Here is a 27,567-nt window from a genome sequence, read left to right on the forward strand (position 1 = left end):
AGAAGTTACAATTTTATTAAAAGCACTGGTACCAGTAAGACTAAAGGAGATGGTAAAAAAAAGAATCAGGATGAACAGATTAGTAGTGTAGTAAAGAATCCATATATCAGAATGACATCATCTTTTTCATCAATTTCATCATTAGTTAATGACACTGCTTAAAAATGTAGTGTACTAGATAATAGACTTTTTTAGTTATCCAATTTGTAATACAAATACCAAATGATGGCTTGGAACCAAGTGCCAAAAGGTCTGCAGAAAATACTACCATGATCAAAATATACATAGGAAGAACTGAACACAAATAGGACAAATTTTATCCATCTTGCCTTGAGTTTACACAGATCAGCCAGTCTCTTATGTTTAATGTCATTTAATTTTTGTACATAGAGAGCATGTACTTCATTTGGTCATACACCTGCATGATATACAAGTTTGTCTCTTTATTCTTTTGTTGCCATAGTGGTTCTGCTAACTAGAGATCTACACACACTTAATTATGTTGTATGGGGATTCTCTGATGTTCCATATGAGCATTCATCTGTTAATTGTTTCTGAATTTAATATGATCCTCCTCCTCAGCGTACGAATATTATTCTGTGCTGTGTACTCCTTTCATTGCCTGCTGTCTGAAACGCATATGCATAACTAGCTGGAACAAGTTACTATTCTTTATGGTTGTGCAATTTCCAACATCTCACAGGTATTCTCTTTTGGATATCTCTATTCCAAAAAGAAAAGTTTTGAACCAAAGGTCTTGTTAGGATTTTAAAACTAAGAGTCCATGGCTCCCATTTTGGTAAAAATATGAGTCCCACCAGCAAAAGTTGCAGTCCCCTCCCAGAAAACTATGCAAATTATAAGAACTATTGGTTGCCATAGAGTTTAATTTCTACATTCATTCATTGACATAGCTCTTGTTTGTCCATTGGAGTTTGTCTGAATTTTTTCGATCCAAGGAAGGTCTTATTCAAAGCACTAAGCTAGGCATCACAAACTTTCTTACACTTGGCTACTGTCCCTTCCAAACTATTAGTTCTAGCAACTTAGCACTCTCCTGAATCTCATTACAATCTTCCTCGGTTTACCGTTGAACCCCAAAATACTCATTCAAGTCTAAGTCTCAACATGTCATGATTCCGAGGTCACGTGCACTGCTTATTAAGTCACACTTGGAAATGAACACAATAATGAAAGCTAAAGTTGTTTATTTGATGTACTGTTATAAATGACCACATGTACATCTCTGGGTCTTTCTGCCTCTAAATTCAAGCACTGTAAATATCAGTAGATTTTTCCCACCCAGCTGCAAGTCATAGCCTTTGATCATGCCGCTCAGCTATAGCAGCATGTTCTTTTGATGTACTCTTATAATGGTGACGACTGGGGGGGGGCGGCTTTCAGCCACTAAATTCTGTCTTTGTAAATATCAGGAGAGCTAACTGATAACACATTTTCCCACTATGCAGGTGACTGAAGCAGGACTGGCAAGTCTTTGAATTTTACCGCCCACCTAAATAAAAAATTGGCTTTCAAATACGTGTGATTATAAGCGTTTCCGAGACCTCTGTCAGTTTTCACTAACATGAACTTTGCCAAAGATTCACTTCCTTGAATCAGTGATTTGCTGCCTCTTATGCCAGATTTTTCTCTTCCATAATGCTGTATTGGGGTTTTAAGTCCAACATTCCCATAGTCTGTTTGTTCAGACATGGGTATTTTGCATAAATATAACCGACATATTGTCCATCCAACACGTACATCGGACTCGCACTCAGCATCAATTTTGGGCTCAAATCACACAATGGTATTTCCAGTGACATTTTCCCAATGTTCAACAGACCGATATACATGAAATTCATTGTCATCATAGCTATCACCAGCCAGTATTTGCCGACTGAAAACGTCGTCTGAAGACAAACCGTGTTGTGATTCAGCCATTTTGGTTTGCTGTGTGGCCCGTATTTGAAACACGCATTTGTAAAACTTCCATGATGAAAATAAGGCTAAAACTACCATAAAATGCATCGTCCAGGGCCAAATGAACGAATCAAATTTAGTTTAACAGCTATTCATGTCGAATCGAAGTATCTGGACGTCGCATCCACAGGTGCTCGACGCAAGATTGATGTTCAGAAAAAAAATACAATCATCTAAAGGAAAAAAAAAATCATACAGAGTGACAAAAATGCCTTAGATTACCCCCGATGACCCGTTCTGACATAGGACCCTCTGTATCATAATATATAAGAGAGAAGGCACGGAACTTCCAAATACTTCGCTCCACCCATGACCCTCGATTTCCTTCTGCTCTTTCCATCTTTAAAGGCGCACGACTGTACTATATGGCTTGATTTACTTCTGAGATATTTTTCTATCCATCAAGCCATCATTGACTTTTCTGCGTTGTACCAAACAAGTTACGGGCTCCGAAACGTGCGATTTTCGCGAAGTTTACCATTGTGGACACTTCCGTGCTCCTATGATAACCGGTGACAAGAGCGATATGGACAATGTTTTCAACTCTATGGTGCATCCCTTCTTGAATTACAGAACAGCGGTAGATGCAAAAGTAAGTTTTTTACTTACCATTCACTCTATTTAACTTTAGGAATCCTGTTCCGTGCAAGAATTATATTGTCTTCTTCACTGCACAACACATCGTATACATGCATCTCTATTTTCAAAATAGGCGGCACTAACGTCAACGCTGAAATATGATTGGCTCAAAAGGTTATACTTATTATTATAGGAGCACGGAAGTGTCCACAATAGTAAACTTCGCGAAAATCGCACGTTTCGGAGCCCGTAACTTCAGTTTGGTACAACGCAGAAAAGTCAATGATGGCTTGATGGATAGAAAAATATCTCAGAAGTAAAACAAGCCATATAGTATGGTCGTGTGCCTTTAAAGGTGGAAATAGCAGAAGGAAATCGAGGGTCATGGGTGGAGCGAAGTATTTGGAAGTTCCGTTCCTTCTCTCTTATATATTATGATACAGAGGGTCCTATGTCAGAACGGGTCATCGGGGGTAATCTAAGGCATTTTTGTCACTCTGTATGATTTTTTTTTCCTTTAGATGATTGATGTTTTTCTTTCTTAACATCAAGCTCGAATCGAGCACCTGTGGTCGCATCAAGCGCTGTGAGACAGCTGCGGCAGTGCGAATTACGTCGCGAATGCACTTTTTAAAGTTAAAAGTTTTATAAAAATTGCATACTGCGCAAAGTACATTTATTATATCCGCGACGTTGACGTAATTTGCTGAACGCGTATCACTGCTTTAAAAGTACGCGAATTCGTACAAATTACGTGCGCTCGCGTGTACTGGCATTGATTGATTGATTGGATTTACGACCCCTGCGCCCAGAAGGGCATGTGCGACGGGTTTATTCCCGCACATAGGGATACAAAATGTTCCGGGGGGATGGAATTAGTGCCACATCCCCCAGGCGTGTATGTACTCAAGAAACACTGCTAATTTAGCCGTCAGATCGTAGGACTATATGTCAGACCCAATGTTTTATTCACGTTCGACTGCTAGGAGGGGGTTAGATGCGATTTTAAATATGTATTGTTTTTTTTTCTTCTGACAACCCTACCAGCGATTTCTCATTTTGTTAAAACAGCCCACAACAGAAGTGATTTTCCTAACCAACTTTCCACTGTTAGAATCAAAATAGTTTGAAACACAACCTCCTACAGAATTTTTTTCTTAGTGCCGTCCCCGGGGGGGGGGGATATATGTTTTACTGGAACAGCCCTTATTATACACTGTCTCTTGAAAAATGTATTTATTAAAAACAGGTTAAACAAATGAACCACTAGATGAGGCAGAACTTAGAAAACATATGACACTTTCTAAACGTTTTACAAATAAAAATAACCCTCTTTTATTTATAATATGTGTCTTGTGTTTTTAATCATTTTTCTTTATTTTAGATGACATTGATGAAAGTTTGATTCAGGTTGTAAAAGCATCGCAAAAACATGCTGAAGGGTCTATACTGTGGTCATGCTGTTTGAAAGTCACTGTTGAAAAAGATGTTGGTAATGTAAAACCCTCTATACTTATACACAAAATGTTGATTTTTCTTGAACAAAAATATAATGAAGACAACTATTATGTTGCCTTCATGTCTATGAAGAGAAAAACAAATATATAATATTCAAAGAAACGATGGAGCAGAGTCTCTTCAACTGCATTGGAATAATAACATAATGACAGCTAAGATATTTTGATTTTATAAAATCTACTATTAGTATAGATAATATTGTGATGAACATTGTATTGAAATCTCTGTAATCCTGTGTCTTCAAAAGTATAGAAGAGAAGTAAATATGTTGATTTGCAATCTTCATGTGAATATTTATGATATGATTACCATTCCAGTTATGTTTCATTTTTATCAGATGCATCTTTGAGTTTGCATTTATGTTCTGCTTCCTTTGAAAGATTTATATTTAAAAATCGTTGAGATTTTAATTGCCTGGTATTTCTAATAGGATATTTCCCCTTCCTGGTATAGCATCAGTAACTGATCAGATTCTACAAAAATAATTTTGATATTAAATATTTTCGTTTGCATGAAACAATCCATCTTCTATTATTATGTTAGTAGTAAAAAGTGAAGACATTACACAGCATTCCTTTAAAACAAATGAGAATGCAGTATGTTTATGTTTGTTAGTTTGTATATGTGTTTGTGTGTGTTAGTCACTCACTACCTACTATACTTAGAATGTCTTTAATTCTTTCTATGTGCCATTTATAACGTCTCTTGATTTATGATGACACAAGCTTTTGAAACCACCTATCTTCCTTCCATCGTCCAGTATCTATCAATTCCCGGCTGTACTTTTTCCATCGTATACTCTGGAAAAGGATGGAATACGATGGAAAAACATGGAAAACCCTGGAAAACGATGGAAAAATGAAATATTCTGCAGAATTTAGCATGGAAAGCCTGGACATTGTGCATGGAAAATACTGGACATGCCTGGAAAATGCTGGACATTTTGGACTTTGAAATTTTTCAGCATGGAAAACCCTGGAAAACGATGGACATTTTGGACTTTGATTTTTTTCAGCATGGAAAACCCTGGAAAATGATGGACATTTTGGACTCTGAATTTTTTTCAGCATGGAAAACCCTGGAAAAGCATGGACAGTTTAGACTTAGAATTTTTTGGATAAATTTCAGCATGGAAAACCCTGGAAAAGGATGGACAGTTTGGACTTAGAATTTTTGGGATAAATTTCAGCATGGAAAACCCTGGAAAAGAACTTAGTCAATTTTCAAGATTGGTACAAAGAATTATTTTGAATTACCTAAAGAAAGAGCAATCATGACTAAACTGCGCTGTAACACAGATTTTTGAACTTGAAACTAAACTATTATTTCAAACCTATGATAAATATATACTGAGAAATAGAGGACACAAGTCAAATAAACAAACTAAACCATACACACACACACACTTGACCCCTGCTTTAAAAAAACAAACTACAAGTGTTGAAGTAGTACATCATTTATTGTATGTACCACATATGTAATTAAATGTTCATTATCAAAAGAACATCACTATACAAAAATGTTGGTGTAACGCAAACTATACATGTATGAAAAGATATCCTGAAAAATTAGTTAAATCCTGACCAGAAAATATCTGGTGCATATAAAATCATAAATATGTCCAAATCTGTTCACCACATGAGCTTGACACTACAGTGTATAAGTCTGAAATTCTGCTGTGCAGTGGTGAAAGCCATTTTAGTCCTTTTCATGATGATTGGGGAGAACAGTACCATAAATGGCATTTCTAATTTCAACAACAATAATAGGTTCTTGAAGACACTTGATCCTATTTTTGATGATGAAAGGAAGTCTTCTTTCTTGTCAGAGCCAACTTCATTCCAAAGAGATGTTTGCTCATAATTATTAGTTATGTACACCTGTACAGTCCCCAGTTTCACACATTTCTTCTTTATCGGAGTACAATTTTTTGCAGATCTCACAATAAAAATTGTATTTGAGATACTCCTTACTGAATTCACATTTTTCCTTCAAATCTTTGACAATTGTCAATCCTGTGTTTGCTGAAGGAAGATGGAACTGAATTAAGTCCAAAAAGTCACATATTTAGCATCTGACAAATTATGTCTTGTTGGCAAAGCCCCAAGGACAATAACATGTTCAGACTTTGTGATTTCACTACAGTATATATCTTGTTATAGGGCTATGACATAAAGTGGGGGATCTGTGACATGGGATGGGTAAGAATGAGTTGCTTCATTCACCTGATGATACTGTTCATCATCTGAACTTGATTAAAACTCTATACTTTCTTCTGAGTCAGATGAAAAACTCATGTCACTGTCACCATATCTAGTTGGTTCATCTGTTGATATTCTCATTATATTTGAAGATTAGTATTACGTACTGTCACCAATTTCATAATATCCAAGACCAACAGAACTGGATTCACCTAGATCAACAACACTGTAATGAGAAATACAAATTTTAGTGAACATGTATAATTCATATTAAAATCTTAACATTCAAACATTATTGTTTTGTTGTGGGAATTGAATATGTACAGTTAATATTACACTGTTACAGTAGTTTAGTTTGACAAATCCAATGTTAATGCATGCATCATTTAAACATGGGTAATGCAAATATGATACACAATGAATGCATGTAAATGACAAGTAATTTATACACAATAATATACTCAATCATACAAAGTACATGTGATACAACATACACTTCATAAATGTATGTGATGTTTTCAGAAAAACAACTCAAGTTTCATAACGTTTTAGGGCATTATAAGAAAAATGAAAGTAAAAATTATATTTAACATTTTAAATAATTAAAAACTGAAGTATGACAATGCATAACAATAAATTATTATATCTTGTTCTGCAAGAATCAATACTGATCAGATATTTCCTGGAATTTCTGTAATTGGCTGATTTGGTTAAATATGGTGTACATTGTGCATATATTGTGTATGGTGTGTTGGATAACCCATACAGAGTGAATGTTCTGTTCAAACACGTACACTGAATATTCTGTTTGTAAATACTGAATGATTTCACCATATACTCAGAATTTGTTAACTCTGAAAATTCCACTTAGTGTTGTACAGTGAAATTTGTTTATTCCTTAAATTATTGATATGGTAATGAAACTGTGTTTAAGATATGAGCCATGTTAAGCTGTGAATGTACTAGGTAAGAACAAATGTATAAAGAATAATGCTTATCTTCACACAAATAAACATTGTTGTGGGAGACAGCTGCAGACATTATTTAAAATGTAAAAAAACTCTCTATTACTCCTGGAATTACCATTGTTTTCTCTTCCTCCAGTACATGGTGCTTTTAGGAATGGACTTTGTGGAATTAACTTCAAGCTGCTTATATATTTTGTCCTGAACACCAGTACCTGTAATACACAAACAGCATTAAAATGTTTACAGACTGTACAGTCAGACTGATTAAAACATTAACATATCGTTCAAAAATCATCTTCATGGTAAAACTTGTGTACATTTTAATCTTGCTAAGATTAATGTGAAATTTTTCAAAATTTCTTTTTCCAGGACTTAAGTTACTTAAGTTATGATTTTACTTATATATGTAGCAGTCTGAAAATTTAGCAGTAACCTAAAGACCTTTTTGGACTAGATCTATAAATACTCAAGAAATTCACAACTTTATCATAATACCAGAGCAAACCCTGTTTGGGCTTACATGTATCACTGGAGTTAACATTTCCAAGACTGACAATTACAAGGTTATGGCTGTTAAAATAAAATTCCACAAATTAGGTTGCTTTGAAAGTTATATATACATATATACTGAAAAACAAAAATACCTACTCTAATTTTAAAACTGGTGCAAAAGGAAACTTGTTTTTGACCTTGTATATCTTTTCACATTTATTAAAATACTTGCTTACAATTTAATTATCAGTCATATATATATAGTGTTGGGCGGTTAATCATATAGTCAGTTTATACTTGGGCAAACGAGATAAAGTCGAGACTCCGTTTATTTCATACTCACCTATAATATTTGGGTGTCCAATTTGTGTTGTCTTTCCATTTGTGTTCCACACCTCGACACGATATTGCCTCATGGTCGTAAACTTTGTCTTCTAAAACCACTTTACTGTAAACCAATCATTCCCCAACATATCCAAATCACGGCGTTGGTATCCGATGTATAGATATTAACTCTTTAGATAAATCATAAATCAAAAGAGAACAAAATGTCTGATTTTTCTGTCAAGTATTCGCCTTCACGTATCGGAGTCACGTTTTTGTCATGCAGTAATAGCCGAGGTTGTTCCGTATGATGATGGCTGATGAAGCTGACTATGATGGGATATAAAATTATGTACTTATTTTTTTTAACCAATTACTACATTGAAAAAGCCGGCATATTTCGATTTCATGCGTTAGAACCAAATTTTCTGTAAAAAAAAAAAAACAAAACAAAAAAACAAACCGTTTCTGTAAAGTTTGGTTCCAAATTTGGCACCGTAAAACGCTTTGGATAACCAGTCTAGAATTTGGGCGCAATTTTCGATTGGAGTGTCATTGAAATTGTGAAATATAAAATATCCCAGGATTTTAAGATGACCACTGAAACAGAAATATCACTGGTTATATGGGTGAATGAGGCATAATCTGTATGGCTGATGTACACTCGCCACGAAAAGAAATGAAGGAATATCGCACGGGAGAGAAAGTGATAGCGGTTTGTCGTGGATTCAAGGGATACCATGAGTGTATTATTGCGAAAATAGCAGGTAAGTCATTACTCAGTCCAGTTGTAGCAAAATTATTTGCACGGCCGCCAAGTACCTTAGCTGCGAAAGACTTCGCGTGACGTAAATTTACGGAAAGCTATTACGAAATATATCCTATGGAACAATTTTTTTTTTTTATGCTGTTTGAAGACTGATAAATTAAACGTCAAACTTGTAAGGATATTGAAAGGTATGTGTTATGTTTTAAGCTTTGTTTACATAATTGGCAACATTTTTTACTTATCCTAATGCACAATGACCAGTCATCTCGTGTCTGTCTTTCAAAAAAGTTGGTACGTGCCGGCCATGCGAATATATATTTCCAAATTGTAAATTTCACTTTAAATTTTATTCACCCTTGATATTATTAATGATCTGACTGGTATTTGTATTTTTTACATTTTCGTTATTATTTTCCAGACAGTGTGCTCTTTGTAGCAATAAGTTATATTTGTTTTAATTAATTTTAGACTGTGACTCGGAAATATACCGGTAGATCTCTTTTCCAATTAATCTTCAATTCAGATTATGGCTTGTTTCTGTCTATCCAATTTATATTCAGCCATTTCAGTAATATTTAATAGTAACTTACTGTATTATTAATAAGAATGTACAGTTGTAAACTGTTGGAAATGATTATCAATTTTCCTCACCAAAAATACTTGTTTAGTTTGTGTCCTTTAATTTCAGAAAAAAGTGGCAAGGCACAGTTATGTAAACAACTTGATGGCGACAGCTTCATTGAAATTCTTCGATCTTTTAATTTTGAATTAAGCAAGCGAGAGGTAATACCACATTTGTTTCAAATTCAAATGTCTAGAACATTAGCTGTAACCTGGAGTTGTGTATATAGATAAGTAAATATATCAGAAACTTAGTGCATATGAATCATCATGGTGAAAATTTGGATTAAATTTTTTTTCACACCCAGCATGAGGCAGAAATATGTCAGATTTTGGATTTTAACAAAGCTGCTAGATAAATATTCAGAATGCTGTACAGCTCTGTTGAATATATTGGCAAGACACTAACTGGGGCAAGAGCCAATAATAAGCACACACAAGGCCACCTCTCCAAGACCAGTCCAGAATTCAAATAATTTATGGTATATTTTAAATTATTAACCATGCATTTTAAACTTTGTTAACCTATGACAAAATATATGCCAAATTGTAACAAAATTTTTTTATGAACTAAGGCTGGAACATTATTATGAAATTTAAACGTATCCACAACTACTACTTGAAACATTATAGTGTAGACAGGCAATATTCAAATGGACAATGTAAATCTACTTTCAGTTTAAATGGTATAATCACAACTGCATGTATATGGTAGCCAGTTTGTGTGTGCGTGATTCAGATGTTTAGTAACGTAGCTTTAACAAATGTTTAGTCACATCGCTACGATGTCTGCAGTGTGGCAATTTATAGTGATGTCTAGCACTGGGATATCATGCCACAGACGTGTAGCATAATGTCTTCTACCCAGACACATTATCTTGACACCAGGTTGACCAGTCCTAACACTAACCTTTTAACCGTTTACCTTATAGAGCATAATTACAAAGTGCAGCATGCTATAAATAGAGCACCTGTTACCTATACGACTCCATACGCGTAGGCCTGCCTGTTAACTGTTAAGCATTGTAGTGTATTTTATGTTAAACAGCAATTGTAACCATTTTACATTTTTGGTACACATCTATTATGTGTGGAAAAATTTAAGATTAAAAGTCTGATTCTTATAGCTGCGTAAATTTTTTTCACTGAAGAATTTTTTTACGTGCTTTAAAATCTTGAGAGGACTCATTCACCGTCATGTCAGTGAGGCCGCGTGACCAATCGTAGCTGCCATTTCTCATACTTGAAATTTACAATTTGTCGTCTGCATCTACATCACTAAGTCATCTGAATTTGATAATTTATGAAAACTAATTGCTGCCTGCATCAATATCAGAGCCTTTAACTAAGTTATTGAATCTTTCGTAGTTCTGATTCTAATCGTGAAAACTTCCTAAGTACTGAATGAAATCCGCGACCTCCATTTTGGAGAGTGGAGATTATGACCCAGTTACTTTAAATAGCAGATAGCGACCAGGGCATAAACAGTGACCACGTGATCCGATGTAATTGTCATTCACAGAAATGAATGTAGTATCTAAATGGGTGTTTTCCCCGAAGGTGGCGCTATGAAAACCAGCTTAAAATGGCTGATGTTTACAGCAGGCGTCAAAAGGCGCTTCCACGTGAATGGAGTAGAGGCGTCAAAAGACGCTTGCATGAGGTAAAGGGTTAATGCTGAGCACCAGGCAAGGCAGCTAATAGTACCATTTTTTTAATAAGTCTTTGGTATGACTCGGTTAAGGGTTCAAACCTGTGACCTCTCACACCCGTAGCAGGCGCTCTAACCACTTAGACTTAGGCCACAGGAGCAGTTAGGTAGCCAGTTTAATTTGTGATGGAAACCACAGGTTTTTAAGCCTATCAAGTTAGTCATCAAGCCAAGTGCCCCATTACAATTACCAACCTCAGGTATTGTAAAAGTACTGTAATTGCATGAAATGTTTCAGGCATAACTCTCATTCTCTCACTCCCCTCTCTCTCTCTCTCTCTCTCTCTCTCTCTCTCTCTCTCTCTATATATATATATATATATATATATATATATATATATATATATATATATATATATATATATATATATATATATGGGATTGAAATAAATTTGAAATCTTGCTTGATTCTATTCATTAATATACAATGATTTGTATTTCAGAAATCATGAAGGAGAAGTATAACATTGGGGAGGTGATGGTGAAATAGAAGCTTTGCGATTTGGTTAAACCATCAAGAGTACCATCACTTCCACAGACTCCAGTGGTGACAACAGAAAAATAAGAAATGTGGTGAATGAACTATGAAACAACACGTGTAAAAAAAAATTTTAAATTTTTTTAATTAAAATTGAGATAGAAATTAATGTGAATTTCTGTTATTTTGTTGTTAAGATTGCTTCAGAATAAATTCAAACTATAACTAGAGTAAGAGAACATATTTTTAGAAACTTGGATGATGTTAAGGAGCCAGTAATCTGGATTTTATGACACACCAGCAGAAGTGTAGCGATATTTATGACAACTTAAGCCATGTTGTCTACTGAATACTAGTGCACAACCTATTAAGCTACCAGTGACAAGTATAGTTTTTAATTTTTGTTTCCTTGTTTAAAAGTTACTAAACATCACAGTCAATACAAGGAGTTGGTTGGGGTAATTTGGATCATGTTCTTCTTGAAATTATCATCAAATAAAAGTTGCATCACTGTTAAAAATCTCGTTTTCATAAAATATTTCAACAATTTTCAGCTAAATTTTAGTGTTGTCCAGGGTTTTCCAGCCTACCCTGGATAAAGACTGGAATATTAGTCCAAATGCTCCAGCATTTTCCATGCTAGAATTGTCCAGGGTTTTCCATCGTTTTCCATGCTAGAATTGTCCAGGGTTTTCCAGCCTACCCTGGACATAGCCTGGAATATAGTCCAAATACTCCAGCGTTTTCCATGCTAGAATTTTCCAGCGTTTTCCATGCTAGAATTTTCCAGCGTTTTCCAGCCTTCCCTGGACAGAGGCTGGAATATTAGTCCAAATACTCCAGCGTTTTCCATGCTAGAATTTTCCAGCGTTTTCCATGCTAGAATTGTCCAGGGTTTTCCAGCCTACCCTGGACATAGGCTGGAATATTAGTCCAAATACTCCAGCGTTTTCCATGCTAGAATTTTCCAGCGTTTTCCATGCTAGAATTGTCCAGGGTTTTCCAGCCTACCCTGGATATAGGCTGGAATATTAGTCCAAATACTCCAGCGTTTTCCATGCTAGAATTTTCCAGCGTTTTCCATGCTAGAATTGTCCAGGGTTTTCCAGCCTACCCTGGACATAGCCTAGAATAATAGTCCAAATACTCCAGCATTTTCCATGCTAGAATTGTCCAGCGTTTTCCATGCAAGAATTGTTCAGGGTTTTCCAGCCTACCCTGGACAGAGGCTGGAATATTAGTCCAAATACTCCAGCGTTTTCCATGCTAGAATTTTCCAGCGTTTTCCATTGTTTTTCATGGAATATGATGGACATTCTACAGCCGGGTAGCTTCTTATTCCGACTCGAACTAGAAATGGTATCTCTCTGAGGTCTAGTTAGTCCCAAACAAACTGATTTTCCTCAGACATTCTAATATGGGCACCAGGGTGATTGTTTAGAGTTGTTTGGAAGGTTATTTTGAAATTGATAAGTTATCTGTTTTCTTAGAATAAAACCCCTGAAGAAAAGAAAATTCAGCTAAGAAAGTCCTTTAACACCAATGCTAATTTGGTTGATGTGTTTAATGTATTTTTATATATTATATTGAGATAACCTGAAAGTTTCAGGAAAAATTTACACGTACACATTCTAATTAATATGTCTAAACATTTTTGTAAATGATATTCGCAAAAGCTATAACTTCTTCCTATATACATAGAGAGAGAGAGGGAGAGTGAGTGAGAGAGAGAGAAGTTAAGACTTAAAATACGAAATAGGTAGCCCTATTTGGACATTTTCTTATTCTGTAGGTGCTTTTCAAGGAGACATTTTAATGTATTGGTAATAATGACAGTCTTCTTCTGATAGAGTTTACCATTATTAATGTGATTTGCAATACATATTGTTGGAAAGGAGCTTAGCTAAATATATTGTCAGGTTTGCATGTTAAAAATGAGTAGTATAAAGGATATGACAGAAATAATGTATAATTTACATGATCTGACAAAAAAATATATTAATTTACTTGAGGTACAAAATTGTTGTGGATTTCATGGTTGACCTACCTTTCCTATTCTCAGTCCAAATGTAACTTTACTACTGACAGATTAATTTTAAAATAAGTTTAAAGAAAGAAACACCAGATACATGTTAATAACTAGTGTCAAGTCATTTCAGGGGACTCTTGCTGTAGGATCCAGTGAGAATATAATGTTAGAACTGTGATATCAAGTTAAAATACTTACAATACATGTGTCAAAAGTAGGGCTTCTGTCCCATCTCAGGACATTTGGTGCCCAACAACATTTCTAGTTAATGAATATTAATCGCTGTACCTTAACCATTATTACAAATGTTTCTGACTGTTTGTTTTCCTTAGCTTGATTAGTTTGAATCTCATTGAATACAACAAATAACCAGTGATGTATATGTGTTGTTTTGTTTACAGTAATGAGAAACATAGATACATTTATTTTGGGTCTTCCTGCATTGAGGACATAGATAAAATGTTGGAACACTGCAGTAAATAAACATTTAGGAATTTTGATCTTTTCCACAACCCTTTCTCCTCGAACCCCAGCCGAGCAGCTAAAAGTGACAATCATTCCAAGCAGATTAATACCCCAAGTAAAATACTACCTTAGGTGATATTCTTCCACCATTTTGTACAAGAGTAGAATGGACATGGTGATGAGTGCATGGAAGTTCTCAAAATATAAATTTATGTAACAAAATAATGAAATGGCAACTCTTAAGCAGTCCATCAAGAATTATCAAGAATTTGGATTTGATATCAAATTCTTGACTGACAAATACTATAATTTTATTTTGTAGGGAAGGAAAAAGATGTGAGGCACCCGACAGAAAAAGGTAGACATTAGCCTTGTAGAATCAAACAGCATGTAATTTTTTTATCTTGTTACTTTTAGATCAAATAATATGAAAGTTTAACTTTTGCAATAGCATGTCAGGAAAGAGGTGGATGTGTTATGAATGATAGGCTGCTAGTACATTTATCAAGAAAAGCAATTAAAGCTATAATGCTTTAAGAAACAGGCGTATTGTTTTGTTGAATCATCATTTTATTTTAAAGATGTTAAATTTAATTGAATGCATGTATATATGCCTGTATATATGTATGTATGTGCTGTTATTGTAGACTAACTAATTAGTCACAAATATGTATATTAATTTAAGGATAATAATTGCTGTGTTTAAATACTGTGAGTGATAATTAGATGAGTTCAGAAAACTTTATTAGGTAACTTTTCAGCTGAAAGATTGGTATACATAGTTTGCTTTTAAGAGTGGCTCTACATTGACTAATTTGTTGGCATGTGTACCTGTGACAATTTTGTTTTACTGTGTATTGTTTCTGTAAATAATTTAAATAGATCACACTCAGTGACCCACAGCATATTCCTGAATTGAAACATCTAAACATCCATTCTATTCTAATATACCTATTTCATCAACTTTGCAAGGGGCATTAAAGAAGTTAATCATAGTACCTTGTTAAACCTCATGATATATGATCATGTTCCACATAGTTTTATTTGCTAATAATGGAACAAATTATTTATATAACCGATAAAGTTGTGGAAAGATGTGGTCCTGTTGATCAACTTCTTTTATTGTATCAACTTTAGATATAAAGTGTACCTGTTCGATACAAATATAGGCAACATGTAAAAGGTTTCATTACATTATAATAACATATACCAATATATAAGAACCGAAATGAGGGCAAGAAAGCAAGCAGATCCATACAAAAATAGTACTAGGTTTAGAATGAAACATTCTATAGTTGAAAAAATAACTAGTGCTGAAATGTGTCTTCATTGTCTCTTGAGTTATGATGACACAAGCTTTTGAAATGGCCTGTCATACCTCCATGGTCCAGTATCCATCAATATCTTATTCAGATTATGACCATTCAAACTAGAAATGGTACCTCCCAGATATCCATTATGATAATTCGGTTGGTAATCTTGAAAGCTCCTCTTTCTAAAGATGTATATATGGGTAGACACATTCACCCTGAGCTATGTTTGGTCCTAAATGCAAAAATGATATCTTTTTGGACATACAAATTTCCACTAATATGGACATCCTAAAAGTTGTGTTATCCCTAAACTGTTGAAAAGATGTTCATGAAGTCATGAAGCCTGACATAACCATTCCAAGGTCTAGATAGTGCTAAACAAAAATGATTTTCTTCAGATGTCTGAGATTGGTACCAGGGTGATTGTTTGAAATTGTTTGGAAGGTGACTTTGAAATTGATTAGTTCATTATTTTCATACAATAATAACCTGAGAGAAAATAAAACTCACCTAAAAAAAGTCCTTTATCACCACGAAAATTTAAATATTCACCAATGTTTGGAAGCATGATTAAATTTATAGTTGTTCACTCCTAAATGTACTTTCTGAATTGCCTCTCTTGCATTTGATTTCCAAATTTCCTCTCTTGTATTTGACACGGAATAGCCTCTCTTTTATTTGACACTTCTTGATATTCAGAGGTACTTCCATTTTCCAAAAATGGTATGTATTAAAAACTATTTAGAGCATTGACTATACTTAATAGACTCTTAAAGAACAATGCTAATTTGGTTGATATGTTAAATGTTTTTTTATATATTATAGAGAGATAATCTGAAAGTTTCGGGGAAAATATACATGTACACATTTTAATTAATGTCTAACAGCTTTTTGTAAATGATATTCTCAGAAGTGTAACTTTTTGTCATATAAATATATATATATATATATATATATATATATATATATATATATATATATATATATATATATATATATATATATATATATATATATATATATATATATATGGAGAAGTGCTGCTTTCTTTCACATCTATGTTTGTTCAAACTTCAAATACGAAATAGGTAGCCCTATTTGGACATGATCTTATTATGTAGGTGGGTTCAAGGAGACATTTTAATGTATTGGTAATAATGGCAGTCTTCTTCTGATAGATTTTACTATTATTATTGTGATTAGCAATACATATTGTTGAAAAGGAGCTTAGCTGATATGTTGTCAGGTTTGCATGTTAAAAATATGTAGTCTGCATGATCTGACAGAAATAATGTTTAATCTACATGATATGCCAAAAAAAAAAAAATGTATCAATTTACTTGAGGTACAAAATTGTTGTGGATTTCATGGTTGACCTACCTTTCCTATTCTCAGTGCAAATGTAACTTTACTAATGGCAGATTAATTTTAAAATAAGTTTAAAGAAAGAAACACCAGATACATGTTAATAACTAGTGTCAAGTCATTTCACGGGACTCTTGCTGTAGGATCCAGTGAGAATATAATGTTAGAACTGTGACATCAAGTTAGAAATGCTTACAATACATGTGTCGAAAGTAGGGCTTCTGTCCCATCTGAGGACATTTGGTGCCCAGCAACAATTGTAGTTAATTAATATTTATTGCTGTACCTTAACCATTATTACAAATGTTTCAGACTGTTTGTTTTCCTTTGCTTGATTAGTTTGAATCTCATTGAATGCAACAAATAACCAGTGATGTATATGTGTTTTTTCTAAACAGTAATGAGAAACACAGATACATTTGTTTTGTGTCTTCCTACATTCAGGACATAGATAAAATGTTGGAACACTGCAGTAAATAAACATTTAGGATTTTTGACCTTTTGCACACAACCCTTTCTCCTCGAACCCCAGCCGAGCAGCTAAAAGTGACAACCATTCCAAGGAGATTAATATCCCAAGTAAAATACTACCTTAGGTGATATTCTTCCACCATTTTGTACAAGAGTAGAATGGACATGGTGATGAGTGCATGGAAGTTCTCAAAATATACATTTATGTAACAAAATAATGAAATGGCAACTCTTAAGCAGTCCATCAAGAATTATCAAGAATTTGGATTTGGTATCAAATTCTTGACTGACAAATACTATAATTTTATTTTGTAGGGAAGGAACAAGGTATGAGGCACCCAACAGAAAAAGGTAGACATTAGCCTTGTAGAATCAAACAGCATGTAATATTTTTATCTCGCTACTTTTAGAGAAAACACTATGGAGGTTAAGCTTTTGCAATAGCTGACATGAAAGAGGTGGATGTGTTATGAATTATAGGCTGCTAGTACATTTATCAAGCAAAGTAATTTAAGCTGTAACGCTTTAGGAAACAGGCGCATTGTTTTGTGGAATCATCATTTTGTTTTAAAGATGTTAAATTTAATTGAATGTATCTATGTATGTATGTATTTATGTATGTGCTGGTATTGTAGACTAACTGATTAGTCACTAATATGTTTATGAACTAAAGCATAATAATTGCTGTGTTCAAATCCTGGGAATGAAAATTAGATGAGTTGGAGAAAACTTTATTTGGTAACATTTCAGCTGAAAGTCTTGTATAAATAGTTTGCTTTTAAGAGTGGCTCTACATTGGCCAATTTGTTGCCACATGTACCTGTGATGATTTTGTTTTCCTGTGTATTGTTTCTGTAAATAATGTAAACAAATCACACCCAGTGACCCACACCATATTCCAGGATTGAAACATCTAAACATCCTTTCTATTCTAATATACCTATTTCATCAAATTTGCAAGGGGCATCAAAGAAGTTAAACATAGTACATTGTTAAACCTCATGATATATGATCATGTTCCACATAGTTTGATTTGCTAATAATGGAACAAATTATTTATACAACCAATAAAGTTGTGGAAAGATGTGGTCCTGTTGATCAACTTCTTTAATTGTATCAACTTTAGATATAAAGTGTACCTGTTCGATACAAATATAGGCAGCATGTAAAAGGTTTCATTACATTGTAATAACATATACCAATATATAAGGACTGAAATGACATCAAGAAAGCAAGCAACTCCAAACAAAAATAGTACTAAGTTTAGAATTACGCATTCTATAGTTGAAAAAAGTTACTAGTGCTGAAATGTGTCTCCATTATCTCTTGATTTATGATGACACAAGCTTTTGAAATGGCCTGTCATACCTCCATAGTCCAGTATCCATCAATATCTTATTCAGATTATGACCATTCGAACTAGAATTGGTACCTCCTAGGTATCCATTATGATGAGTCAGTTGGTAATCTTGAAAGGTCCTCTTTCTAAAACTGTGTGTATGGGTAGACACATTCACCCTGAGGTATGTTTTGTCCTACATGCAAAAAAGATATCCTTTTGGACATACCAATTTCCACTAAAATGGACACCCTGAAAGTTGTGTTATCACTAAACTGTTGAAAAGATGTTCATGAAGCCTGACATAAACATTCCAAGGTCTAGTTAGTGCTAAACAAAAATGATTTTCTTCAGATGTCTGAGATGGGCACCAGGGTGATTGTTTGAAATTGTTTGGAAGGTGACTTTGAAATTGATTAGTTCATTATTTTCATACAATAATAACCTGGGAGAAAATAAAACTCACCTAAAAAAAGTCCTTTAACACCACGAAAATTTAAATGTTCACCAATATTTGGAAGCATGATTAAATTTATAGTTGTTCACTCCTAAATGTACTTTCCGAATTGCCTCTCTTGCAATTGATTTCCAAATTTCCTCTCTTGTATTTGAGACAGAATAGCTTCTCTTTTATTTGACACTTCTTTATATTCAGAGGTACTTCTATTTTCCAAAAATGGTATGTATTAAAAACTATTTAGAGCATTGACTATACTTGATATACTCTTAAAGAACAATGCTAATTTGGTTGATATGTTAAATGTTTTTTTGTATATCATAGAGAGATAATCTGAAAGTTTCGGGGAAAATATACATGTACACATTTTAATTAATGTCTAACAGCTTTTTGTAAATGATATTCTCAGAAGTGTAACTTTTTGTCATATATATATATATATATATATATATATATATATATATATATATATATATGGAGAAGTGCTGTTTTCTTTCACATCTATGTTTGTTCAAACTTCAAATACAAAATAGGTTGCTCAATTTGGACATGGTCTTATTATGTAGGTGGGTTCAAGGAGACATTTTAATGTATTGGTAATAATGGCAGTCTTCTTCTGATAGATTTTACTATTATTATTGTGATTAGCAGTACTTATTGTTGAACAGGAGCTTAGCTGATATATTGTCAGGTTTGCAAGTTAAAAATATGTAGTCTACATGATCTGACAGAAATAATGTTTAATCTACATGATATGACAAAAAAGAATATATTAATTTACTTGAGGTACAAAATTGTTGTGGATTTCATGGTTGACCTACCTTTTCTATTCTCAGTCCAAATGTAACTTTACTAATGGCAGATTAATTTTAAAATAAGTTTAAAGAAAGAAACACCAGATTCATGTTAGTAACTAGTGTCAAGTCATTTCAGGGGACTCTTTCTGTCTGATCCAGTGAGAATATAATGTTAGAACTGTGATATCAAGTTAAAAATGCTTACAATATATGTGTCAAAAGTAGGGCTTCTGTCCCATCTCAGGACATTTGGTGTGTAACTAACTGTAGTTAATTAATATTAATTGCTGTACCTTAACCATTATTACAAATGTTTCAGACTGTTTGTTTTCCTTAGCTTGATTAGTTTGAATCTCATTGAATACAACAAATAACCAGTGATGTATATGTGTTGTTTTGTTTACAGTAATGAGAAACACAGATACATTTATTTTGGGTCTTCCTGCATTGAGGATATAGATAAAATGTTGGAACACTGCAGTAAATAAACATTTAGGAATTTTGATCTTTTCCACAACCCTTTCTCCTTGAACCCCAGCCGAGCAGCTAAAAGTGACAATCATTCCAAGCAGATTAATACCCCAAGTAAAATACTACCTTAGGTGATATTCTTCCACCATTTTGTACAAGAGTAGAATGGACATGGTGATGAGTGCATGGAAGTTCTCAAAATATAAATTTATGTAACAAAATAATGAAATGGCAACTCTTAAGCAGTCCATCAAGAATTATCAAGAATTTGGATTTGATATCAAATTCTTGACTGACAAATACTATAATTTTATTTTGTAGGGAAGGAAAAAGATGTGAGGCACCCAATAGAAAAAGGTAGACATTAGCCTTGTAGAATCAAACAGGATATAATTTTTTTATCTCGTTACTTTTAGATCAAATAATATGAAAGTTTAACTTTTGCTATAGCATGTCAGGAAAGAGGTGGATGTGTTATGAATGATAGGCTGCTGGTACATTTATCAAGCAAAGCAATCAAAGCTATAATGCTTTAAGAAACAGGCGTATTGTTTCGTTGAATCATCATTTTATTTTAAAGATGTTAAATTTAATTGAATGCATGTATATATGCCTGTATATATGTATGTATGTGCTGTTATTGTAGACTAACTAATTAGTCACAAATATGTATATTAATTTAAGGATAATAATTGCTGTGTTTAAATACTGTGAGTGATAATTAGATGAGTTCAGAAAACTTTATTAGGTAACTTTTCAGCTGAAAGATTGGTATACATAGTTTGCTTTTAAGAGTGGCTCTACATTGACTAATTTGTTGACATGTGTACCTGTGACAATTTTGTTTTACTGTGTATTGTTTCTGTAAATAATTTAAATAGATGACACCCAGTGACCCACACCATATTCCTGAATTGAAACATCTAAACATCCATTCTATTCTAATATACCTATTTCATCAACTTTGCAAGGGGCATTAAAGAAGTTAATCATAGTACCTTGTTAAACCTCATGATATATGATCATGTTCCACATAGTTTTATTTGCTAATAATGGAACAAATTATTTATATAACCGATAAAATTGTGGAAAGATGTGGTCCTGTTGATCAACTTCTTTTATTGTATCAACTTTAGATATAAAGTGTACCTGTTCGATACAAATATAGGCAACATGTAAAAGGTTTCATTACATTATAATAACATATACCAATATATAAGAACCGAAATGAGAGCAAGAAAGCAAGCAGATCCATACAAAAATAGTACTAGGTTTAGAATGAAACATTCTATAGTTGAAAAAATAACTAGTGCTGAAATGTGTCTTCATTGTCTCTTGAGTTATGATGACACAAGCTTTTGAAATGGCCTGTCATGCCTCCATGGTCCAGTATCCATCAATATCTTATTCAGATTATGACCATTCAAACTAGAAATGGTACCTCCCAGATATCCATTATGATAATTCGGTTGGTAATCTTGAAAGCTCCTCTTTCTAAAGATGTATATATGGGTAGACACATTCACCCTGAGCTATGTTTGGTCCTAAATGCAAAAATGATATCCTTTTGGACATACAAATTTCCACTAAAATGGACATCCTAAAAGTTGTGTTATCCCTAAACTGTTGAAAAGATGTTCATGAAGTCATGAAGCCTGACATAACCATTCCAAGGTCTAGATAGTGCTAAACAAAAATGATTTTCTTCAGATGTCTGAGATTGGTACCAGGGTGATTGTTTGAACTTGTTTGGAAGGTGATTTTGAAATTGATTAGTTCATTATTTTCATAGAATAATAACCTGGGAGAAAATAAAACTCACCTAAAAAAAGTCCTTTATCACCACGAAAATTTAAATATTCACCAATGTTTGGAAGCATGATTAAATTTATAGTTGTTCACTCCTAAATGTACTTTCTGAATTGCCTCTCTTGCATTTGATTTCCAAATTTCCTCTCTTCTATTTGACACGGAATAGCCTCTCTTTTATTTGACACTTCTTGATATTCAGAGGTACTTCCATTTTCCAAAAATGGTATGTATTAAAAACTATTTAGAGCATTGACTATACTTGATATACTCTTAAAGAACAATGCTAATTTGGTTGATATGTTAAATGTTTTTTTATATATCATAGATATATAATCTGAAAGTTTCGGGGAAAATATACATGTACACATTTTAATTAATGTCTAACAGCTTTTTGTAAATGATATTCTCAGAAGTGTAACTTTTTGTCATATAAATATATATATATATATATATATATATATATATATATATATATATATATATATATATATATATATATATATATATATATATATATGGAGAAGTGCTGCTTTCTTTCACATCTATGTTTGTTCAAACTTCAAATACGAGATAGGTAGCCCTATTTGGACATGGTCTTATTATGTAGGTGGGTTCAAGGAGACATTTTAATGTATTGGTAATAATGGCAGTCTTCTTCTGATAGATTTTACTATTATTATTGTGATTAGCAATACATATTGTTGAAAAGGAGCTTAACTGATATGTTGTCAGGTTTGCATGTTAAAAATATGTAGTCTACATGATCTGACAGAAATAATGTTTAATCTACATGATATGCCAAAAAAAAAATGTATTAATTTACTTGAGGTACAAAATTGTTGTGGATTTCATGGTTGACCTACCTTTCGTATTCTCAGTCCAAATGTAATTTTACTACTCTCAGGTTAATTTTAAAATAAGTTTAAAGAAAGAAACACCAGATACATGTTAATAACTAGTGTCAAGTCATTTCAGGGGACTCTTGCTGTAGGATCCAGTGAGAATATAATGTTAGAACTGTGACATCAAGTTAAAAATGCTTACAATACATGTGTCGAAAGTAGGGCTTCTGTCCCATCTGAGGACATTTTGTGCCCAGCAACAATTGTAGTTAATTAATATTTATCGCTGTACCTTAACCATTATTACAAATGTTTCAGACTGTTTGTTTTCCTTATCTTGATTAGTTTGAATCTCATTGAATGCAACAAATAACCAGTGATGTATATGTGTTTTTTTCTAAACAGTAATGAGAAACACAGATACATTTGTTTTGTGTCTTCCTACATTCAGGACATAGATAAAATGTTGGAACACTGCAGTAAATAAACATTTAGGATTTTTGACCTTTTGCACACAACCCTTTCTCCTCGAACCCCAGCCGAGCAGCTAAAAGTGACAACCATTCCAAGCCGATTAATATCCCAAGTAAAATCGTACTTTAGGTGATATTCTTCCACCATTTTGTACAAGAGTAGAATGGACATGATGATGAGTGCATGGAAGTTCTCAAAATATACATTTATGCAACAAAATAATGAAATGGCAACTCTTAAGCAGTCCATCAAGAATTATCAAGAATTTGGATTTGATATCAAATTCTTGACTAACAAATACTATAATTTTATTTTGTAGGGAAGGAACAAGGTATGAGGCACCCAACAGAAAAAGGTAGACATTAGCCTTGTAGAATCAAACAGCATGTAATATTTTTATCTCGCTATTTTTAGAGAAAACACTATGGAGGTTAAGCTTTTGCAATAGCTGACATGAAAGAGGTGGATGTGTTATGAATTATAGGCTGCTAGTACATTTATCAAGCAAAGTAATTTAAGCTATAACGCTTTAGGAAACAGGCACATTGTTTTGTGGAATCATCATTTTGTTTTAAAGATGTTAAATTTAATTGAATGTATCTATGTATGTATGTATTTATGTATGTGCTGGTATTGTAGACTAACTGATTAGTCACTAATATGTTTATGAACTAAAGCATAATAATTGCTGTGTTCAAATCCTGGGAATGAAAATTAGATGAGTTGGAGAAAACTTTATTTGGTAACGTTTCAGCTGAAAGTCTTGTATAAATAGTTTGCTTTTAAGAGTGGCTCTACATTGGCCAATTTGTTGCCACATGTACCTGTGATGATTTTGTTTTCCTGTGTATTGTTTCTGTAAATAATGTAAACAAATCACACCCAGTGACCCACACCATATTCCTGGATTGAAACATCTAAACATCCTTTCTATTCTAATATACCTATTTCATCAAATTTGCAAGGGGCATCAAAGAAGTTAAACATAGTACATTGTTAAACCTCATGATATATGATCATGTTCCACATAGTTTGATTTGCTAATAATGGAACAAATTATTTATACAACCAATAAAGTTGTGGAAAGATGTGGTCCTGTTGATCAACTTCTTTAATTGTATCAACTTTAGATATAAAGTGTACCTGTTCGATACAAATATAGGCAGCATGTAAAAGGTTTCATTACATTGTAATAACATATACCAATATATAAGGACTGAAATGACATCAAGAAAGCAAGCAACTCCAAACAAAAATAGTACTAAGTTTAGAATTACGCATTCTATAGTTGAAAAAAGTTACTAGTGCTGAAATGTGTCTCCATTATCTCTTGATTTATGATGACACAAGCTTTTGAAATGGCCTGTCATACCTCCATAGTCCAGTATCCATCAATATCTTATTCAGATTATGACCATTCGAACTAGAAATGGTACCTCCTAGATATCCATTATGATGAGTCAGTTGGTAATCTTGAAAGGTCCTCTTTCTAAAACTGTGTGTATGGGTAGACACATTCACCCTGAGGTATGTTTTGTCCTACATGCAAAAAAGATATCCTTTTGGACATACCAATTTCCACTAAAATGGACACCCTGAAAGTTGTGTTATCACTAAACTGTTGAAAAGATGTTCATGAAGCCTGACATAAACATTCCAAGGTCTAGTTAGTGCTAAACAAAAATGATTTTCTTCAGATGTCTGAGATGGGCACCAGGGTGATTGTTTGAAATTGTTTGGAAGGTGACTTTGAAATTGATTAGTTCATTATTTTCATACAATAATAACCTGGGAGAAAATAAAACTCACCTAAAAAAAGTCCTTTAACACCACGAAAATTTAAATGTTCACCAATATTTGGAAGCATGATTAAATTTATAGTTGTTCACTCCTAAATGTACTTTCCGAATTGCGTCTCTTGCAATTGATTTCCAAATTTCCTCTCTTGTATTTGAGACAGAATAGCTTCTCTTTTATTTGACACTTCTTTATATTCAGAGGTACTTCCATTTTCCAAAAATGGTATGTATTAAAAACTATTTAGAGCATTGACTATACTTGATATACTCTTAAAGAACAATGCTAATTTGGTTGATATGTTAAATGTTTTTTTATATATTATAGAGAGATAATCTGAAAGTTTCGGGGAAAATATACATGTACACATTTTAATTAATGTCTAACAGCTTTTTGTAAATGATATTCTCAGAAGTGTAACTTTTTGTCATATATATATATATATATATATATATATATATATATATATATATATATATATATATATATATATATGGAGAAGTGCTGTTTTCTTTCACATCTATGTTTGTTCAAACATCAAATACAAAATAGGTTGCTCAATTTGGACATGGTCTTATTATGTAGGTGGGTTCAAGGAGACATTTTAATGTATTGGTAATAATGGCAGTCTTCTTCTGATAGATTTTACTATTATTATTGTGATTAGCAGTACTTATTGTTGAACAGGAGCTTAGCTGATATATTGTCAGGTTTGCAAGTTAAAAATATGTAGTCTACATGATCTGACAGAAATAATGTTTAATCTACATGATATGACAAAAAAGAATATATTAATTTACTTGAGGTACAAAATTGTTGTGGATTTCATGGTTGACCTACCTTTTCTATTCTCAGTCCAAATGTAACTTTACTAATGGCAGATTAATTTTAAAATAAGTTTAAAGAAAGAAACACCAGATTCATGTTAGTAACTAGTGTCAAGTCATTTCAGGGGACTCTTTCTGTCTGATCCAGTGAGAATATAATGTTAGAACTGTGATATCAAGTTAAAAATGCTTACAATATATGTGTCAAAAGTAGGGCTTCTGTCCCATCTCAGGACATTTGGTGTGTAACTAACTGTAGTTAATTAATATTAATTGCTGTACCTTAACCATTATTACAAATGTTTCAGACTGTTTGTTTTCCTTAGCTTGATTAGTTTGAATCTCATTGAATACAACAAATAACCAGTGATGTATATGTGTTGTTTTGTTTACAGTAATGAGAAACACAGATACATTTATTTTGGGTCTTCCTGCATTGAGGATATAGATAAAATGTTGGAACACTGCAGTAAATAAACATTTAGGAATTTTGATCTTTTCCACAACCCTTTCTCCTTGAACCCCAGCCGAGCAGCTAAAAGTGACAATCATTCCAAGCAGATTAATACCCCAAGTAAAATACTACCTTAGGTGATATTCTTCCACCATTTTGTACAAGAGTAGAATGGACATGGTGATGAGTGCATGGAAGTTCTCAAAATATAAATTTATGTAACAAAATAATGAAATGGCAACTCTTAAGCAGTCCATCAAGAATTATCAAGAATTTGGATTTGATATCAAATTCTTGACTGACAAATACTATAATTTTATTTTGTAGGGAAGGAAAAAGATGTGAGGCACCCAATAGAAAAAGGTAGACATTAGCCTTGTAGAATCAAACAGGATATAATTTTTTTATCTCGTTACTTTTAGATCAAATAATATGAAAGTTTAACTTTTGCTATAGCATGTCAGGAAAGAGGTGGATGTGTTATGAATGATAGGCTGCTGGTACATTTATCAAGCAAAGCAATCAAAGCTATAATGCTTTAAGAAACAGGCGTATTGTTTCGTTGAATCATCATTTTATTTTAAAGATGTTAAATTTAATTGAATGCATGTATATATGCCTGTATATATGTATGTATGTGCTGTTATTGTAGACTAACTAATTAGTCACAAATATGTATATTAATTTAAGGATAATAATTGCTGTGTTTAAATACTGTGAGTGATAATTAGATGAGTTCAGAAAACTTTATTAGGTAACTTTTCAGCTGAAAGATTGGTATACATAGTTTGCTTTTAAGAGTGGCTCTACATTGACTAATTTGTTGACATGTGTACCTGTGACAATTTTGTTTTACTGTGTATTGTTTCTGTAAATAATTTAAATAGATGACACCCAGTGACCCACACCATATTCCTGAATTGAAACATCTAAACATCCATTCTATTCTAATATACCTATTTCATCAACTTTGCAAGGGGCATTAAAGAAGTTAATCATAGTACCTTGTTAAA

At 33.0% G+C, this 27,567-nt stretch overlaps 1 protein-coding gene and 2 long non-coding RNA genes across 27 annotated transcripts in view; 2 read left to right on the forward strand and 1 right to left on the reverse strand.

Annotated features, from left to right (window-relative positions):
• The window catches only part of LOC149794433 (uncharacterized), a 191,778-nt gene that overhangs the window by 118,227 nt on the left and 45,984 nt on the right, over positions 1 to 27,567 (forward strand). For 17 of the 25 annotated variants that reach the window (XM_089968640.1, XM_089968644.1, XM_089968641.1 and 14 more), the window contains exons 9-15: positions 3,944 to 4,051; positions 14,458 to 14,493; positions 17,600 to 17,635; positions 20,670 to 20,705; positions 23,796 to 23,831; positions 25,475 to 25,498; positions 26,882 to 26,917. In XM_089968640.1, coding sequence (XP_089824766.1) covers positions 3,944 to 4,051; positions 14,458 to 14,493; positions 17,600 to 17,635; positions 20,670 to 20,705; positions 23,796 to 23,831; positions 25,475 to 25,498; positions 26,882 to 26,917 — 312 coding nt within the window. The remainder of the gene's footprint in view (positions 1 to 3,943; positions 4,052 to 14,457; positions 14,494 to 17,599; positions 17,636 to 20,669; positions 20,706 to 23,795; positions 23,832 to 25,474; positions 25,499 to 26,881; positions 26,918 to 27,567) is intronic. The other 8 variants (XM_089968645.1, XM_089968661.1, XM_089968667.1 and 5 more) reach the window with 3 other exon arrangements.
• LOC149794435 (uncharacterized) lies at positions 6,284 to 8,154 on the reverse strand. Its single transcript, XR_016423029.1, has 3 exons — positions 8,082 to 8,154; positions 7,362 to 7,458; positions 6,284 to 6,504 (listed from the first exon to the last, which is right to left on the reverse strand). It is a non-coding gene; the product is annotated as an uncharacterized LOC149794435 (long non-coding RNA).
• LOC149794436 (uncharacterized) lies at positions 8,691 to 12,161 on the forward strand. The gene is made up of 3 exons (XR_016423031.1): positions 8,691 to 8,829; positions 9,520 to 9,614; positions 11,607 to 12,161. It is a non-coding gene; the product is annotated as an uncharacterized LOC149794436 (long non-coding RNA).

The sequence above is a fragment of the Sinohyriopsis cumingii genome, chromosome 8 (genome assembly GCF_028554795.1).
Source record: "Sinohyriopsis cumingii isolate HCF-2022 chromosome 8, ASM2855479v2, whole genome shotgun sequence".
In the NCBI taxonomy this organism is placed as follows: Eukaryota; Metazoa; Mollusca; class Bivalvia; order Unionida; family Unionidae; genus Sinohyriopsis; species Sinohyriopsis cumingii.